Genomic DNA, 20,987 nt, shown 5'->3' on the forward strand with positions numbered 1-20,987 from the left:
GTATGTGGTGTATGTGTGACCACAACTCACGTGTGTGTGTGTGTGTGTGCGTGTGTGTGTTTATGTGTGTGTGTGTGTGTGTGTGTGTGTGTGTGTGTGTGTATGTGTGTGTGTGTGTGTGGTGTGTGTGTATGTGAATGTGTGTGCAGGTGCGTATTTCCGTGATCAAAAACCAGGTAATCAGGTCGTCCCCGAACTAAATACTTCATAGCACTTTTCCTCTTTTTCATTGTCCTCAATACTTTTCATTCTCTCGACTACTGAATGATTGTAAGCAACCCTATGTATTAATATATATAGGGCTGCTGTTGAAAACTTTCACCTCTTCCTTTTGTTTGCCGACGTATGTGCCTGTTCATGCATGCACATCCAATGTACATGAAATCCGTGGGGTACGCATTGCAGACTTGCAGGCATGCGACACGGCCCTGGGCGTGAGCAGCGGCGTTGTCAACAACTCTCTGATCACGGCTAGCAGCGTGTACTCGCTCAGTTACGCTGCCTACTATGCACGCCTGTACAAGTCCTTCGGGAACGGCGGCTTCTGCGCCTCAAACGGCTTCACTGCCAGTGACTACCTTCAAGTGGACCTAGGGCAGGTGAGGCTGGTGTCGGCCATAGCGTCGCAGGGAATCGAAGACTCGTTCCTGACGAGCCCCTACTACACTTCTCGCTACTCCGTCAGGTACGGTCTGGTTCCAGGCGGTGTGAACCTGACCGATTTGAAGACAAGCGGCCACGACTTGACGGTAAGTAGAGAATTTTGAAGAGAACCTTTCCACAAACATAACTTGATCAGATTGGGCCAAAGTCTACCAATCCACGGTCAGACAAGTAAAGTATGCGTGTACATATCATTGTGCTGAAAACAATTTAGGATGTGTTAGTGGTCGTACCTCATTTTCGAAACATAGAAAGAATTGTGACCGTGCAAAATTTCCTCTCATCGCCCAGTGGGCTTCCACCCAACCATCAATTAGTACAAGTGCTGCTTACTTCGAAGTACTTCCAAGGATGTATCCATTATTGCCCAATAAGAGAGGTCATCAATATTTTGAAATTATACTGGTATGTAATTGCAATAAATCCTGAGGCTACTACATTTATTATACATATGTTGACCTTCACTTTCCCTAAAAAGGAGTATTTTATAAACAGTATTTATTGGCCTTAGTGGTATTTTATGTATAGAATATACACCGATGTCGTAGTGTTTATGGGAATAGAAACATTGCTATAAAAACCGAGGTGAGGTTTTTATAGACAGTGTTTATTTTCCCATAAACACAAGACCGAGATGTCTCAATAAAGCAACGAGAGAGCTTGGAAGCTCAGGGCCCTACGCTATGCTTTTTTGCCTTGATGACCTAGACAAAAAAGCATAGAGATGTTATAAATTCTTATACATTTCTCCTTTTCTTGCAAAGACATAGCCTGGGATTCGAACCTGCACTATCGCCCTGCATGCATCCCCCGATACACTTCGCATACATACTAATTCTTCCAAGTTGCTTCACGTTATGATCTTGCATTTGAAAGCCCTTTTTGAATATGCATTGTGGCCAGCCGTCTTTGATGGTACGGTACGGGACAGGTACGGGACAGGTACGGTCGAGGATAATACGACACCGTCTACCGCCTTGATGACCTAGGCAAAAAAAGCATAAGGATGTTATAAATTTTTCAATTCTCCTATTTTTTAGGCATAACCTGGGATTCGAACCCGCACTATCGCCCTACATGCATTCCCCCATACACTTCGCATTCATACTCATTCTTCCAAGTTACTTCACGTTATGATCTTGCGTTTGAAAGCCCTATTTGAATATTGCGGCCAGCTGTATGTAGCCAGCTATGTTTGATGCGTTTGAAAGCCCTATTTAAATATTTCGGCCAGCTGTATGTGGCCAGCTGTGTTTGATGGTACGGTACGGTACGGGATAGTGCCAGGCGTGAAACAAACACACAAACAAACAAACAAACACACAAATACCAAATTAGAGCTGTGTGGACCCTGGCTAGCGCCAGACGTTACTGAAGTAACGTCTTCTGCATAGCTACGGGAATAAATAGAACTAACTCTGCTGTCATCACCATGTATCTACAAAGTCAAATGTTTTCTTGACTAGTTTGAGGGAAAGACACAAACGGGAAAGGTCTGAAGAAAAAATCGACTGTCACCACCAGGACTCGAACCAGGGACGCTCGCTTGTAGCTAGCGATGCTCTAACCACTGAGCTATGGTCAAATGTTTTCCAAAACCGATTTTCTTGTCAATATCATCAGTGGATTATCGTGACTGAAGTGAAGGCAAGCCAAGCAAAAAAATGATTTTAAAAGTATGCATTCAAAATGTGGTAAAATTTACAAGCAAGCAACAAAAATGGTAAGTATTGGCACAAAAGAAGGTGAGACAACCAGAATGTGAAACTGTGAAGTGAAGTGAGAGAAACAAACGGTGGAAACAGAAGGAACTTAACAAAACAGTTTCAGCGCGACAACATGCTTCTTTTGTTTACAGAGCACAGGCTTACGCGAACGAATACGCACAGCTTCAAGAACCTTGAACTGTCAGGCATAACGTGCAGGACAAACCACAGAAAAACAAAAATCGTCATGCACTTCCAAACACTTAGGGTGAGATAACAAAATTAAACAAATGCAAAAACACAGCAGACTTCTGACGATCTGGTTGGTTGGTTTATTTTAATTCGCACAATAAACGGGAACTAGGCCCAATGATATAAAGGCGAATGGATAAGCCGCATTTAGAAAAGAGAGGACAGGACTTCGAAAATTACGAAAGAAGAAGTATCTGACAGAGGAGTCAAGCGAGTATCAGGGGTGACAGGGTGGTCGAAGAGAGCTAGGGGGAGGGTTAGTCTGAGCAACAATGTGGTAGGCAACTTATGCTAAACTTGTTCTGTCTTGCTATGGTCCGAACGCCATCCGGCAGCAGGTTCCAGAGTGCAGATCTCGTTTGAATTTGATACAGTGTACTGTTGATGGTGTGGTCACTAATGAGTGTGGGTATTTATCAAAGGTCAGTATATAGAATGATAAAAGGCCAAGGCGAAGTCGAGTTTTTTTTTGCAACGTCTATATTTCACAATTGAGAGGTTCCAGGGTACGATTTTCCACACCAAAATCCATACAGCTACAGGCGCTACAGACTTTTTTTGAGGCGTGCTTCATACAATTTTTCGGCACGGAGAATCCAAGTGCACTGGCTTTCATGTACGAACCATGTTCGGCATGGAGATTTTGCTTCATCGAGTGCAGAAAGATTTGTCGCGCACAATTTTGATGCGAGAAACTTGGATTTTCCGCGGGAAGTTTCGATTTTGATACAAATTTTCAAATTGAAAGGCATAGCGCGGGATCATGACGTTCTTGCGATCATAAGCTAGCAATGACGACGAACACATAATTCCGTACTCCGGAACACTACTTGAAAACGACGTAAAAAAATCCGTAGCGCCTCTACAGATTTTGGCATGGAAAATCGTACTCCGCAACCTCTCTTGAAAATTATATGATAATATTTCACCTTGGAGATCACAAGTTTCTGTGATGGTCAATAATAAGTGACTCGGATGTTGACCCAATAATAAATAGAGAAAGGAAAAGGAAAATGGATACGAGTTAAGAGGAACTGTCCACCACTGTAACTAGATACTAGGGAGGTTTAGTCCCACGTAATCCGTGGGTACTTTACGTGTGTGTACCACGTATATACTCAGTGACCCACGTACAGACGTTTTCTGATTCACAACATACCGTGTATGGAGGCTCACCCACGTTCCGCCAGAACGTGGGTGAAAATCAGAATGGAGCGCATTTTGCGAGCTGCGAGGGTGCTCAGCTGAAGAAGTTTCCGAAGCACGAAATCACAATATTCGATGAGCTTCTTAGGGCCCGGTCACACATGCACTCGAAAGTAGCGTATACGCTGAAGCGAGGTCGCAGGAGCGAAAAATGGCATGGCAACGGCGAAAAGCGGAACTTCCGCTTCAGCGGAAACTCCAATCCGCTTCCTCCAAAATTTTCGAAGCGAGACTGTCGCTTCTGCGGATTCGCTTCAGCGGAAAACACCACGGTCTGCTGTATATGGACTTGCTACGAGAAATTTGTATGCGTATGATGTCCATGAAACAAAAATGCGTGCAAGATAGTCATTGACCTCGTCTATTCTCCGTACCGTATGCACCACAGTCTCATTTTCCGCCAAAGTAGGAGTTGTGCCCTGTTTGTATGTGTGACCACACACACGTGGTTTCGCTGGAGCGACACCAGGCTCGCTGCCGCGCATGCCGCCGAACCTCGTCGCCGAAGCAAATCCCAGTGCATGTGTGACCGGGCCCTTAGGCCCGGGTAGCTTCGTCTTTGACCAGGTTTGGGCCTTTTGCTTCATGCTTTTGTTTGTTCCGTGGGACTAAACACAACATTGCAACGTGGATGCCCTTCATCCACTTTACGTGGATCACCCACGTAGATCTACGCGTTTCCGTTACGTGGGAACTAAACCTCCCTGCTATCAAGAGTACATAACCCCAAGAGTGTGCAACTGCCTGTACAAACTCTATTATAGCAATAAAAACTGCTTTATGGCAGTTTTCTAAAAAAGGTTATTGTGTTCTAGTCCATGGACCGGACCCCGTGTAAAAAGTAAGAAATTAACAAAATGTGATAGCCGAAAATTAAAATTTCACAAAACCTCACAATAATCACAACACTTGAAATGCTGCTTTCAACACTAAACTTGTACTGCACCAACAATTGGCAACATGCAGTCATGCATGCATAGGAAAGAGGAATACGAGGGGAAAAGGTCTTCTATATGTAGCTTTTCATTCTGTGTGTGATTATTGTGAGGTTTTGTGTGAAATTTTAATTTTCGGCTATCACATTTCGTTAATTTCTTACTTTTTACACGGGGTCCGGTCCATGGACTAGAACACAATAACCTTTTTTAGAAAACTGCCATAAAGCAGTTTTTATTGCTATAATTTTTTTTGTTTTTTCTGCAACCAATCAATGGAATGCCCTATTATCAATTTGTAAATGATGGCCTTCACATCATATCAATACCGTATTATACGCATTGATGTGCAAGCCTTTTCTTGCAGAAAATGGCACAAGCATGTTCTTCTGCGGGGAAACATGTGAGTAGTGGTGGACCGTGGTGATACTTTTTTTATACGGAGGTCATTCTGTGCACGTTGCTGTAGTAGAATTTCATGACTGTCATGAAATTGTCTTGCCTTTCAGATATTTCAGATTTCCCCACCCTCGATCAGATTTATTTGAGAAATGTAACCAGGTGCGTGTCGCAGATGTTTTTGTTGATTCTGTGTTTATAATGGTTTATAATCATGAGTTATCGTGATAAGGTCATCCTGCATCATATTGCACTGAAATCGTAATCCTGTTGATGTCGATACAACTTTTGGAAGTAGTTCAATGACTTCAAACTGTTTGTCCACGATTTTCTAAAACAACACAGCAAAGGAGGAACAATAAACATGTATTAATATGTAAACAAATACATTGCTCAGATCGACACCTCGTTCCAACAACTACACTGATCCCGAGGATAAAAGGGGCAAGGCTATGGTTGGAGGTACTGAGAGATAAACAAGGCACTCCATAATAATAAAATCTTACACATCTTTTGGTGAGTATGAATGATATCCAGTCGAACCTCTTTAGGACGAACACCAAGGGACCGATGGTATATTTCTGTGAGTTTGTCTTAACCTATTTTATAACCAGTGAATACAATTATTTCTCCAATAGACATACAAAAAGATTTCTTCTACAGCGAAAGATTCTAAGCCACACCAACTCATTGACTCGTCTCGTATGAAACAAATGAGTCACTAGAGAGGTTCTGCAAAACGAAAATGCAAACTTTCGTTCTACGTCATGAAGTGCGAAATTTCGCACGATCTTTCGCAACTTTGGAAGCAAAACTTGCAAGGAACGCGAAATGAACAGTCGTACACACTTTCGTGAGATCGGGTCATGGCGTACGTGCACTTGGCCCGCGCAAACTACAAAAATGTGCGGAACGCAAAATTCGTACACACTTTCGCAAGGACTGTCCCGAAACTTCGTTCGAATTTTCGTTTTGCAGAACCTCTCTACTGAACCTTTCTTTAGCAACATGACGGCAATTGAAACAGCAACAGAGAAAGTACGATACATGTACAGCACATTCTTGCAGGTACTACAAACATATTGCAGATCGTAATTCTTGCTTTGGTGGCACGAAACTTTTTTTGGGGCAGTGCAATCGCAGTGCAATTTCTTACTTTTTACACGGGGTCCGGTCCATGGACTAGAACACAATAACCTTTTTTAGAAAACTGCCATAAAGCAGTTTTTATTGCTATAATTTTTTTTGTTTTTTCTGCAACCAATCAATGGAATGCCCTATTATCAATTTGTAAATGATGGCCTTCACATCATATCAATACCGTATTATACGCATTGATGTGCAAGCCTTTTCTTGCAGAAAATGGCACAAGCATGTTCTTCTGCGGGGAAACATGTGAGTAGTGGTGGACCGTGGTGATACTTTTTTTATACGGAGGTCATTCTGTGCACGTTGCTGTAGTAGAATTTCATGACTGTCATGAAATTGTCTTGCCTTTCAGATATTTCAGATTTCCCCACCCTCGATCAGATTTATTTGAGAAATGTAACCAGGTGCGTGTCGCAGATGTTTTTGTTGATTCTGTGTTTATAATGGTTTATAATCATGAGTTATCGTGATAAGGTCATCCTGCATCATATTGCACTGAAATCGTAATCCTGTTGATGTCGATACAACTTTTGGAAGTAGTTCAATGACTTCAAACTGTTTGTCCACGATTTTCTAAAACAACACAGCAAAGGAGGAACAATAAACATGTATTAATATGTAAACAAATACATTGCTCAGATCGACACCTCGTTCCAACAACTACACTGATCCCGAGGATAAAAGGGGCAAGGCTATGGTTGGAGGTACTGAGAGATAAACAAGGCACTCCATAATAATAAAATCTTACACATCTTTTGGTGAGTATGAATGATATCCAGTCGAACCTCTTTAGGACGAACACCAAGGGACCGATGGTATATTTCTGTGAGTTTGTCTTAACCTATTTTATAACCAGTGAATACAATTATTTCTCCAATAGACATACAAAAAGATTTCTTCTACAGCGAAAGATTCTAAGCCACACCAACTCATTGACTCGTCTCGTATGAAACAAATGAGTCACTAGAGAGGTTCTGCAAAACGAAAATGCAAACTTTCGTTCTACGTCATGAAGTGCGAAATTTCGCACGATCTTTCGCAACTTTGGAAGCAAAACTTGCAAGGAACGCGAAATGAACAGTCGTACACACTTTCGTGAGATCGGGTCATGGCGTACGTGCACTTGGCCCGCGCAAACTACAAAAATGTGCGGAACGCAAAATTCGTACACACTTTCGCAAGGACTGTCCCGAAACTTCGTTCGAATTTTCGTTTTGCAGAACCTCTCTACTGAACCTTTCTTTAGCAACATGACGGCAACTGAAACAGCAACAGAGAAAGTACGATACATGTACAGCACATTCTTGCAGGTACTACAAACATATTGCAGATCGTAATTCTTGCTTTGGTGGCACGAAACTTTTTTTGGGGCAGTGCAATCTCGCGGTACTCACAAATAATAAATCAAACAGCCCAGACTCGAGTAAACAAATCCAATCATACATGTACGAGATGTTCACGAGACGAGACTGCACCCATTGGCTTGTTTCGTATGAAGCAAACTAGTTTACTGAACCTCTCCACAATGGAGATTTTCCCTGATACGCGAATTTGATTTGCAAACTCTTTCAATGGGTCCTTGAACCTTTCCCTCCAGATTGGGAACTGCCAACGATAGGATGCCACTGACCAGTACATTACTTGTAACGTACCAATGTACAATGAATATGAGTATTTCGACAACACATCTAACATAAGCCTTACCGTCAAGAAGGTGAACTCGCGTTCCTCGCACACTGTAGACAAGGACGAAGAGATAAAATGGATCTAAATCCGAATAAAATCAGCACACGTTTCCGTAAATGAAAGGGTGAGCATAAGCAAATGAATCGAAGGAAACCGGTCAACTCAGAGATCACCTGTCATCGAGTATTCCGTAAAAGGAGGCCTCGGCAGCGGAAAAGCTAAATTTAGAAAAGAGATCCTGTCAGCTTTTCCATTATTTATTGCATTCCGCCCAAAATGAGCACACTTTTCGTAAATGAAAGAGTCATCACAAGAAAATGGATCAAAGGGAACTGGTCAACTCACCTGTCATTGAGTAATATTCCGCGAAAGGAGGTCTCAGCAGCGCCGAATCGAAATAAGCCAGGCGAGGAGACGAAATATCCGAAACAGCTCATACAAGAAGCAGTTCCAAAGGAGGAAGTTCCTCGAACATGTACATCCGAACACGGACTGCACTGCATGCGCAACACAATGTCTGCCGTGCACGTGCACAGCACGCGGCTACCACCCGTTGGTAGATCTAATACCGAGCACCTTACGTAGAGACTTACGTAGCCTAAGTGAAATACCGAGCACCTTACGTAGAAACTTACGTAGCATAGCGGTGTCGTTTTTCTTGCCATGTGAACACAATAATAGAAAAGCTGACAGGATCGCTTTTCTTGAATACAGTGCTACCACGGCAGAACTTCACATCACGTGACATGACTCGAAAGGATACTGTGGAAAACAGTGCAAAGTGACCACAAGAGAGTTGTACCCAAAGCTGGGTTGCGTACAACCCTGTATCTATCATGCACAGGATGCAAATATTGTGTACGGGTTCATCACGTGATGTGAAGTTCTGCCACCTCCGACCCCATAGCTGGAGTAGCACACTCTTGGGGGTTATGTACTCGATAATTCGAACCCAGTCTTCGTACAGAAGAGCTGTTTACAGTACATCGGCTATGTCCTTTGAACGCTTATTTCGAAGTGAGATTGAGTTGCTATCCTTGTAATTCGAAGTTCATTCTTTTCTCCTTCTCTAGCCAAGAGTAGCTCAAAAATCGATCAATGGTCCGCTGCAGGATCGACTATAGCGTTCAAGAAACCCACCTTCTGTCGAAATTTGATTCAAGCGCGTACCCCGTCACGGCGTGCGAGGCAAATTGCAAAGGTTTGATTCATCCAGGTGGCTGACTCTCTTCGCGGATCTCGATGGCCTTTCTTGCCGCGCCAGCTCGTGCGCGGAGATGTTGGCGCACAACAACACCATTGTCGTGAATATTGTATATGCCTATGCTCCACTTCCGTTCTTCTGGCGACGTGCTGCTGTCCGACGGCCTTTCATGACGCGGATTAGGCAGCGCAGTTCTTTTCCGTTGAAATCGTTTCAGGAAAGCTGCAGTGACTGACAACTTCTTCACTAGAAGATGAAGATAATGTCAAAATGATTTTGTGTCGATCCAGTGTTTAGATGATCCGTTGTACATGACCGGTACGCGGTACGAACACCTATGTTTCGTTCATGCAAATAAAAATGTGCAAAAAATATTCAGCACGCGATTTCAAGCATTTTGACATACATATCAGTGCATGGGGCTGCATTTGGATAATTAGAAGTTCCGGATAATTCGAACTTAGGGCCTGGCAATTTGAGGTTCGAATTAAAGGGAGTCTACCTGTACTAAAGTTGAGCTCGGTGAAATCCGACCCAGAGTGCATATTTGGCGCCCTTAACTAGCACGGCCCTTGACACCCTGGAAGTGGTACGAATGCGGTTGGACGCACACATGTACAAATACAGTGCTGTAATCGGAACAGGTCCAGGGCGTCAGCTTTGCTTGATGGGTCGGATTTCACGGAGCGCAACTGTACTATACAGCTAGAAAATGCAACAACTCACAGAGTATTGAGACATTCGACGACCTGACACCTATATGTAGCTCCAAACACACCTTCCCCCTCTTTGGTCTCTCCTTAACCTTCCGAATTGGAAGACGGTTGGTTAGCGCTTCGGAGATGAGTTGTAGCTAGGTGTCAGGTGGTCGAATGTCTCAGTGCTCCATCAGTGTTGTGCCTAGTTGTGCATTTTCTAGCTACAGTGGTGGACAGTTACTCTTAACTCGTATCCATATGTTCCTTTTGTTTCTCTGATAATAAGAGAGTGATAAGTTACCCGATATTCTCCGAAGTATGAGCCACACTGGAGTATATGCCAAACCTACCAAACCTACCTAGATTTTTTTTAACAAAATACAGAAATCTACCGTGTATTTTGCAGTTACTTTGACCATTGCACTGTCCTATAAGCTACACCGACTTTTTTTGAGTGAGTTACAAGTATTTCGTAGAGTTAGAAGTGTTTATACTACGGAAAATACAGTACTATTTTGTGCTTCAAATGCCGGCTCATACCTGATCTTTTGGCTGATGGTAGGGAGGTTTTGCTCCACAGAAATACGTATGAAAATTACATAGGAACTGCACGTAACTTTCATACGCAAAATCAGTCTGTTGGGTTTCGCTTTACGTGATTTCTCCATGACTAGCTAAACATGCGTTGTTGCTTTGGAGACGCGCTGGCTGCATGCGCCCACCGCATGCACCATGAGCCGAAACCGCGTTTTATTATTTCATTTTGCACATGGTGTACGGCGTGTGTACGTTGTGTTTCGCGCGGCTTGAACGTTGCCATGGATAAATCCGGAAAATGCGAAAAATATTTCAAAAAGTCCTACGGAGGACCCAACGTAAGATAGAGCTTTCCTACGGAAATCTGTAGAGAGATTTACGTATGAAAGTTGCCCTCGCTCCCCGGCGCGTGCGACATACGGATTTTCATACGTAATTACATAGAGCGAAACCTCCCTGGTATGTGTGGACAAAAACTTCATTTCCTCTTATTGTTGGTTATTTAATCACAGCATGTGTTCAGTGGCAACACCGACAAAAACACGGCTGTCAAGCAGTACTTTGCCGCGCCGATACGGGCACGCTTCATCCGAATGTTCGACTTCAGCCCGCGCAGCACGCACAGCGACCCGTGCATGCGTATCGAGATCTATGGTTGCACGGTGCCGAAACTGACCACGGCAACACCGTCGCCAAGCACAGCGGCCAGCGCCACTACTGAGCCCGGCATTCATTTCACCACGGCAACGGTGGTGGCGGTAACGGGGACAGTACCTCCCGTAATCACGGATGCCACCAACACTGCAAGCATGGTTGGCACGTTGACAACTACAGATGCCGCTCTCAGCAGTACAGCAACCGAAACCAGCGATACAGCCGTTCATCAAGTTAGTGCCTCAACCGGCGCTCGAGTTGGTACAGGTAAGCTGCTGGAATTAGAAGAAATACTGTAAAGTCCGCTGCAAACTGCCCCCCCCCCTCCCCTGTGCAAGATGTGCTGGCCTGTACACACTGACCCCATGCACTGTCACCGCTATCGTACGAAAGTGCATCTCACACCTTAGCAGGAAGAGCGCTTTGCTACAGTAAACTATATCTACTTTCCTGGTTTTAAAATCTCTTCGGGCACTAGCTACACATGAAAAATACATAATGGGTAATGATGATGATGTTGTTTATTTCATTTCGCTAATCCAAGAAGGTGTTTCTTCCCAGTAACAGGGTAAGGAAGGGCATAACATTGTAGGAACCAAATGCACTTCTGATGGTTTTTCAAGAAAGTCTTTTTTTCTCGAGCACTTTAGTTTTCAAGTCTTTGTAGCTGTAGCGTCTGTGACTGAGTTCTGCCCCCGCTCATTTCGCCCTCGCTCTCACGTCAGCCTCCCTGTTCTCCATGCAACTGCTGTACTGCAACCGGGTAAGTCGCCGACGCTTCGTCAGAATTTTTATCTTCAGTGGATCACTGTTGCGTTCAGACTTCACAGCACACACCGCACACAGCACTGCATTAGCTTTATGAGTTGAATACCATGTGGATGAGGGAGGAGCTGTTCTGTAGTTTTGCAATATGTGTCGTAATCTGGAGGTGTGCTTGGCTTACCGTCAAAGCCCTGCAATGCTCTGTGCTCTTCTGCTGCTTGTCTGTTCAGATAGCCAAGGGAACCCACTCATTCTTGTGTCATCCACAGTCTCCAAAGCAACTGAAGAGGGCACCAAGGACAGCATCAACATTGTAGCACTCGGTGCTGGAATAGGCAAGTGTTTGGTGACTTCGGTACCTGTAATTTTTACCTAAAATACTAAGTACCGATAATATAATTATGCACGTGAAGAAACTGGTTTGCGGCCTCCAGTCCTCACAACGACCTACTCTGCCAGACATGCTCTCCCAGGGCCAGACTCTCTCAGTTCCTCCTGAAAAAGCAACCGCCTTGAATGCCTTCTTCATCTCGCAGAGCCAACAGTCAGTCACAGGGTGCCACAAGCAACGCCCCAACTTTCATTTCCCCACCCCCAATACACCTGGTCTCACTACATTTGAAACAACAGCTCCAGAGGTTTCAAAGCTACTATCTAACCTAGACCCGTCAAAGAGCCCAGGTTGTAATTGCATACCAACCCGCCTACTGAAAAAAGCAGCCAATTCACTTACGCCATCCCTAGCTACCGTTTTTAACATCTCCTTCGAACATTGCACCATCCCGCAAGAGTGGAGGGACGCAACAGTCTGCCCCATCCACAAGAAGGACAGCAAAACCCAGCCATTCATCTGTCGACCACACTGCTCCGTGTGACGTCGAAAGTGCAAGAGAGGATAGTTGCCGACCGGATCTCCAAGCACACTCACTCTCACCTCCCCAATGGCCAATCAGGCTTTCGGCCAAATGACGGCACTACGCAACAACTGTCTCATTTAATTCACGAAATCGCCAAGAAACGAGACGCTGGGCAAAATGTAATTGCCTGCTTCTTCAATTTGTGTAAAGCGTTTGACTGGGTGTGGCACCAAGGACTGCTTGCAAAATTGGCCCAACTCGGACTCGATGGCAAATGCCTCCAGTAGCTTGCCTTTTATCTCATCAACAGACGACAACGTGTGCAAGTGGAGAGCAGCAAGTTAACCTGGCTGAACATTCCAGCGGGGGTCCTCTAACTAGTCACAAAGTCTAACATTTTAATTAACGACCAATTCATTTTTGTTATTTGAAGAAACGTTAACGTGAACCCGTTTTGAGATGCCTGTGCAAAGATTATGAAAACGTTAAACTTTCCGGTTTTACAGTATGCTTGCACTGTCCTCTCACCCCTCACCGTAACCCTCAATGACCGGCTTGAGCGCATCCAGCGGCATGCTGCTTGTGTCCGTTTGCATCTCGCCCCATTTTGACTACATAACCCACTCCGGGCTCCTGCACGTGCTCAAATGCTTAGCGCACTGTTGGTGTAGTGCTCAACGTTTGCGATCGTATCACATGATTCCACGGCGTTATCAGGCTGTACGTGTTGCCATGCTGCCCTTGTTGCTATGCTGTGTTTGTTGCTATGCTGTGTTTGTTCTTTAGGCGCCGGTGTAGCTTTCATCCTAATCATCATGTTCATAGTCCTGGTCATCAAATGCGGACGGCGTGGCAGGAAGGACGTTCAGGATGGTGGCAAGGGGGCTTCCAAGTAAGTCACATTGTGTACTTTGCGGAAGCTTGCGATATTAGCTTGGGTCTTAGCCCTTCGACCCATTTAGCGCTAAAGACGTATATATATACTGTATTTCCGCGCATAAAAAGCCATGGCGTTATATCCGAATATAAGGCCACCCTCACTTATAAAGCCATGGCGTTATAAGTGAACAAAATTCAATGTGGAGGAAGTTGCATCTGGCGTTAAAGGTGAGTTCAATTCTTTCAGTGAACGTACAGTAGCGGTAATTCTCTCTGCATGTACCCATCCCCCTGGCACATGCTATACCGCCACCGCACCTTCACACAAGTTTCCATGTCACCTTGTACACAATAGGTTCACATTTTGAAATTTTCAGGGAAAATTGAAAGTACATGGATGCTCGACATGAACGTGCAACGGCACCGTACGTGTACTTGAAGTTCATACTCTGCCGATTTTTTGCATGTACGCGTCTCTCACTTTTAGCGCCATGGCGTTAAAACCGAGGATTTTTCTCCAAAATTTGGTGCAAAACAGCGATGTTTCACCTATAACGCCATGGCGTTATATGCGCGGAAATACAGTATACGTCATTGAAAATGACTCCCAGGCGCTGAGGACGTATAATTATATACATATTTTTCAATGCCAAGTAGGGAGCGCAGAGCCCGGTTGCCATGACATGTAGCCTTAATTGGGTTAACTCCGAATGTACGGATATTATATCCGTACCGGTATGCAGAGTAAGCTGGGCGGCTTTCATAACTTCACGAATACTAGACCAAAATAATTATAATTAATCACCTGGAAAGGCCTACTGGCATTACAAAAAGTACAGCTCTCGTCTCGAAGAAGCCCGAAGGCGATCCGATGTCCTGAAGCGGAGTTATGGCGCTCGACCACAAGTCCGGGCTGTAGCTCGGGTAGCTCGTCTACTACGGTCTAGAGTGGCTGTGTACCACGTGTACGTGTGTGAACAGACAGGCATACACTTCTCTCTCTCTCTCCCTCTCTCTCACACACACACACACATGTACACGCACATACACACACACACACACACACACACTACTACTACTACTACTACTAGCAGCATGACTGCCCAGAGGGGCAAGTGTCACCCCTATGGAAAGGGGACCAGAAAACGGGACACGGATCACAAGCAGGACCGCGAATGTCTGGCTAGGTCCTGCTGCCGGCGGAAATTGCGTTTACAACGTGGGCAGCTGAGGGGCAGAGCTGCTCTCTCAGCAGCAGATGGTCTCGCACCACGATTGCAGTTGTGACGCTTGAACCCGGCCGCAGAACGGAAGCATCGCTGACATGTTGGGCAGTGCTGCTGGCAACAAGCTGAAAGTGGCACAGACAGACTGACTGTTGGTGTAGGAGAACTCGTGACAGGCTGGCATCGATGAACAGAGTAGCCACCCTTGCTGCGGAACCACCTCTGGCAGTTCTGGCATTGCACTGATCCACGCTGGAGCTGGATGGGAAGCCGTCTCTGAGTGGTGCACTTGTGCCGCGTTCTATCTGAGACCCGTGAGAAGTTCCGGTCACACACTGCGCAATGCACAGACTTGGGCATGGTGGAGCTCGACTGAGGGGCAACCCGTACTTCCCTCCACTGTTGGCGGTCCTGAGCAAGGATGAACCACTGAGATGGCTGTTGCAGTGCAACCTTGAGGTCGGTCATCACCGTGTCTTTCCACCGTCGCCGGGGACCACAAAACGGCCGAGGCACAGGTAGCCACCCAAAGAGGAGTTGGAGTGGGGTGCGATCCTCATCCATACGCGCAACGTGCCCAGTCCATTCCAGACGCCGATTGCGGAGGCGTGTAGACATCAGTACTACACACACACACACACACACACACACACACACACACATACACACACGCACACACACACACACGCACACGCATGCACGCACACGCACGCACACACACACGCACACACACGCACACACACACACACACACACACACACACACACACACACACAGATACACACACATACATACACGCACACACGCTTTCAATCAATTATTCGGCCTCCACACTATATTGCCGCTATTTTTTAATCTCTTTTGATACTGCTCCCCTTGTACCGATTTTCTGATGCGTGAAGTAGGCGAGCATGACGAGACTATTGGTCGGAGGAGCCTGCAGCACCCCATCACCACCCCTGCCTTGCATTACAGCCCCACCACTCAGTCAATGTCTTGTTAGTCTGTTGTTTTTGTCATTCCTCCTTCTGTCTTGTTTTACGAATTGGATACGAGGATTCGAATTGTTAGGTTCACGATTTCATGTATGCACGCACTCACACACCAATCACCTTCACACCCTCGTACTCACCTTCACACCCTCGTACTCACCTTTACACCCTCGTACCCTCATACTCACCTTTACACTCTCATACTCACCTTTACGCCCTCGTACTCACCTTTTGTCCCCATTTCTAACCTTTGTTCCGTTGGCCTGGGTAGCTGAATTCGCGCTCTCGTACATGCATTGCCATAACTACCCAGCCCCTTGATAAGCTCTTGCATGATCATTTCGTTCTCTCTCTTCAACGAATCTCGAGCCTTGTTACAAGCCGAACTTCGTACTCTGATTGCCTGCGTGCGTGTCGGAAGACTTTAACAAAATTAAAAATTAAAACAAATTAAAACTACAGTCCATTCATCGGAAACTGTCCCACTGGCTTTTGAAAGTCCGATTTGGGCTGAATAGAGGATCAAAAACCCACTTTAAATCTCAAAAATCAGGGTTTGGGATCTGCATTTCCATACATCTCCCATGGCATGCCTGTCCTAATTTTGTAAAACCTGGCTGAATTTCTATTTTCCTGTTCTTGGACTTTTCTGGCCTCCAATGTGGCAAGGAGTAATTGCACGGGTCACACAATGCAGGATGTACTGTTGTTTTCACGATATCTGCAGCTATGTGTGGGAGACACCAAAAAGTTAGGTGCCAGTTCCCAATGAATGGACTGTAGTACAAGCGAAATCGCTCACCATTGTGTGTGAACAGCTAGTCGGACTCATCCGACACAGTGGACCAATTTCATTTCGGAGTCGGTGTTGAAACAGCGGCCAAAAACTCGGCCTAGTGTGGAGTAGGCGTAAGCCATTCACTACTTTCCGAACCGAGAGTCCAGCCAAATCCAAAAAATAATCACTTTTTCAGCAGCGGTGGTAACATCGCAAATTGCTAGCCAATCATTCACGTCCTGTAGTCAAAGCTCAAAATCAGCCCAGATGTCCACTCTCGCTCTTTAATGTGCTAATACAGTCAAATCTGTCGTAAGCGACCGCCCATTGATGCAAGAAAAAGCGGTCTCTTACGGCAGATGTATGGTAAATCCGGCATACCGGGTATGCATATATGCTTCCATGTACTCAAATCGACGAGAATAATGTATGGTATTTTTTGGTATTGATTTATTTGAATTCGGTATCTCAACAGTACATTGTACAACTTGGGAAGATCCGAATGAATGTGATTTTTAATATCACTTTATTGGATATTCAATAGAATATTGGGGTGCACAAACCCAAGAATAGTGCACATACCAGGGCTAATCTTGAGAGCTACAGCGCAGCCTCAGTACAGGCCAGGGCCAGTCGATCGCACTTGCAAGACAGCGCATTTTCACACCTTGCAGTTGACAGCGCACTGGCAAGTACAGTTTCGCACCTGACTGAACCTGGGTCGCGGTCGCTTACAGCAGATTTGTATGCAGCCATTGTGCATGAAATCGCGGTCGCTGGTCGCGCACAGCAGATGGTCGCTCTGGACAGATCAGTTTGTATGTGAAACCGTCGGTGCACGGAAAATCGGTCGCTAACGGTAGATGGTCACCTAGAGCAGAGGTCGCTAGCAGCAGATTTGACTGTATATCAGTTTCACCACCACGGTTGCGTCCGCAGCCACTTCTATCATGCAGTATTCTGTTCTCGAGGTTTGTGGTTTCTCGCAAAACAAATCATTGCCTTGACCACCTAGCAAACTAGATAATATAAGGACATGTTAGGTTCTGCGCACATCACCGGTATGCCTACTTGAAGTAAATGTGCATTGTATCGTGGAAAGGAATGATGCGAAAGACCTCAACAGATGAACTACTGGCTTATATCATAGTTATGTGTGCTAACAAGTACCGTTCAGCTTGTTGCAATCCGACAGAAAGTACAAAACCCACGCTCTTGACCACTTGTTATTGTATCACTGTATTTGCTCATGTGCACAACCAGCCGCATTCGTACCACTTCCAGGGCATCAAGGGCCGTGCACAATGACTGCGACACAATTTAATATGCCCTTCAGGTCAGATTTAACCGAGCGCAACTTTACTTGGGATAATAAAATTCTCCAGCCCCAGAAAAATTCTACCGGTAGGTGAATTTCGAGGTTTTGAGTTCATCAAAACAATAATTATGGTATGTGTCCATGTTTGTGTGTCTGTGTGCATACGTGTGTGTGCATGTGTGTATGTGTGTGCGTGTGCATGTGTGCATGTGGTCTTATGTGCGTGTGTGTATACATGTCTCTGTATGTGTGTGTGACACATACACGTGCATGCAGATACAACGATTCCGACGGATTTGACCAGTTGCCGGCCTACTCCAGCCTGCACATCTACGCCAATCCTGCTAACCGACAACAACAGACAAGCTGCACAGAGACTGCAGCCATGGACACCGCCGCTGCCACTACTGCTCACGATGGTACAGCACTGCACGGTAACAGCGGGCGGAACAGCTTGGCCACTGCCGGAGGGAGCGTGAACCCGGCCTACACTGCTGAAGGTGATCACGCACCGCCGCAGCCAGCCATGACGGCCAATTCATTTGGCGGCAACTCACCTCAAGGTCCATACAGTGACCTGAGGCACTCCGTGAACTACAGTACCAAGGCCGGTGGTCACAAGGAGCCCAGCAACCCACAGGATGTATACTTGCAACTGCACAAGCCGACCAGGGAGACCGCCAATCAATATGAGTCGCCCAAGAGGGCCGGTAATCAGTACGAGTCAGCCAAAGGGATCGCTGATCAGTACGAGTCAGCCAGGGGGACTACCAATCAGTACGAGTCTGCCAAGGGGACCATCAACCAGTACGAGTCAGCCAGGGGGACCACCAATCAGTACGAGTCAGCCAGGGGGACCACCAATCAGTACGAGTCAGCCAGGGGGACCACCAATCAGTACGAGTCAGCCAGGGGGACCACCAATCAGTACGAGTCAGCCAGGGGGACCACCAATCAGTACGAGTCAGCCAGGGGGACCGCCAATCAGTACGAGTCAGCCAGGGGGACTACCAATCAGTACGAGTCAGCCAGGGGGACTACCAATCAGTACGAGTCAGCCAGGGGGACCACCAATCAGTACGAGTCAGCCAGGGGGACTACCAATCAGTACGAGTCAGCCAGGGGGACCACCAGTCAGTACGAGTCACCCAGGGGTACCACCAGTCAGTACGAGTCAGCCAGGGGGACCACCAATCAGTACGAGTCAACCAGGGGGACCACAAATCAGTACGAGTCAGCCAAGGGGACCACCAATACGTATGAGTCTGCCAGAAAAGGCCGCCAATACGCATGAGCCACCCAAGTCGAGTCGTGTGGGCAACGGAGAGAGCATGTACAACACCTTACCGCAAAGGACAGATGGTGCGTATGACAACTTGGGAGCTGAAAAGGGGCAACGTGTACAGCACACTGCAGCAGCAGCAGCAGTCCAGTGCGGACGATGCGGCTGTCGCACCTCACCTTGCACGACTAGTCGGCTCTAGATTGTCCCCACAGAATAACGCGGAAAAAATCCGAAAATTATGCACATAGTAATGGGCGCGCGAACACAGGTCATTATGCGGCAATCATGCAGGATTATGCGGTATAATGCGGTCATAATGCAAGTGTTATCTGTCATGGGTACACCTTTACTATACAGTTTCATACCATAACTTTGTTGTACAGAATTATGGGAAGGTACGAGTTTGTGCTACATTAATTAATTGTTTTTCATCATCATGACGCGCGGCCAGGCACAGTGTGCATTAGTTCTTCCGCCTGTTTCTACGCAATATGGCATGCGTTCTATTTCTTTCCTGGCGGCAGACAGATGGAATGCTCTTCCCACTGACTGCCGTCAGGCCCCGTCTCTTACTCTGTATGTAAACATGGTAAAAATTCACCTAGGGTTCCCAGTAAAAAGGCAACGCCTGTTGGGACTCCCCCAAAGTAAAATAATAAAATCTACTACTACTATGACTGTAATATTTTCTTGTACATTCCCATGCTTTGTTTATGGTGCTGCGTTGGCACTGTCTTCTCAGAGTTTCTGAAACGACGATAATATTGCAGTGCCTAAATATAAGCATGCTGACTTTGCATCTCTTCCACTCGCCAGGCGGCCCATGTCCGCGTATGACTGCACTACTTATACTAGGGATTGATGCTCCTGGGGTACTGGGCATGGTGGATAGCAATGTGTGCATTGATATGAAGAAAATCTTCACTAGTTTATGATGAAGAAAAATAAACAGACTTGGAGTGTCCTTTTTGTTGTACCTTCTTCGCACAGCATTCATGACATAGCGGCATGTAAACCAGCCATGCATGTAAGCATTTGGAGAATCAGTGTCGGTGATGTTGCTCCGCTTTCATTTCTTCTGGACGTGCCCACACATACAAACAATGCATCGGTATTCCCTGAGAAACGAACAGGCGCTCAAATCCCCCTCCCCAAACGACTAGTTTTCGTTTCTAATTATTTAGGGGTCGTCCATTAATATCGAACCCTTTTCACAAAACGAAATAATTTCGTTAGGGGGTGGGAGGGGGTACCGGGTTGACCAATTTCGTTTCAGAAAACATTGATTCATGTACATGGCCATAGGACTGATATATATCATATAATTATCATACGGTCCACTGCATACTACCGGGTAGTATTTAAAGGGGAAGTATACCCTAAATCAAATTTTCACCAGTTGTAGTCTTCTGGGTGCTGAGTCGAATGGTCTTGGTCCGAGGAAGCTGCGACGCTCCCTTCCTACTTGAATCCCAATCGAACTCGCGCACTTCCACCGAAACTGGGTGACTGCGCCCTACTAGATGGGGATTTGTATGCAAAATGTCACTAAAAGCGCCATTTCGTTCTTATAAAAGCACGGATGACCGCGATTGGCCCATATGTTGTAGTCTTTTGGACGCTGAGTCGACTGGTTTTGGTCCGAAAAGGCTGCGATGCAGCGTTCCTCCTTTATTCCCAATCGAACATGGTTGAACAAGCGGTCACGTGCTCCTGCGTACGCCAGTCACCTAGCACTAGGCCTAGCCCAAATTTGCTCGGGGCGCTTCGATATTTTGCCGGCAAATTTTGCCCGATC

The 20,987-nt window shown here is 46.0% G+C and overlaps 1 protein-coding gene across 1 annotated transcript in view; it reads left to right on the forward strand.

Annotated features, from left to right (window-relative positions):
- LOC135828371 (uncharacterized) overlaps nucleotides 1-19,997 on the forward strand; it is a 29,663-nt gene extending 9,666 nt beyond the window's left edge. The window contains exons 5-9 of the mRNA XM_065340822.1: nucleotides 406-749; nucleotides 10,948-11,356; nucleotides 12,085-12,189; nucleotides 13,498-13,603; nucleotides 18,181-19,997. Of these exons, the coding sequence (XP_065196894.1) occupies nucleotides 406-749; nucleotides 10,948-11,356; nucleotides 12,085-12,189; nucleotides 13,498-13,603; nucleotides 18,181-19,198 (1,982 nt within the window). The 3' untranslated portion in view covers nucleotides 19,199-19,997. The remainder of the gene's footprint in view (nucleotides 1-405; nucleotides 750-10,947; nucleotides 11,357-12,084; nucleotides 12,190-13,497; nucleotides 13,604-18,180) is intronic.
- Nucleotides 19,998-20,987: the final 990 nt, after the last annotated feature.

This window comes from Sycon ciliatum, chromosome 12, assembly GCF_964019385.1.
Source record: "Sycon ciliatum chromosome 12, ocSycCili1.1, whole genome shotgun sequence".
NCBI classification, from domain to species: Eukaryota; Metazoa; Porifera; class Calcarea; order Leucosolenida; family Sycettidae; genus Sycon; species Sycon ciliatum.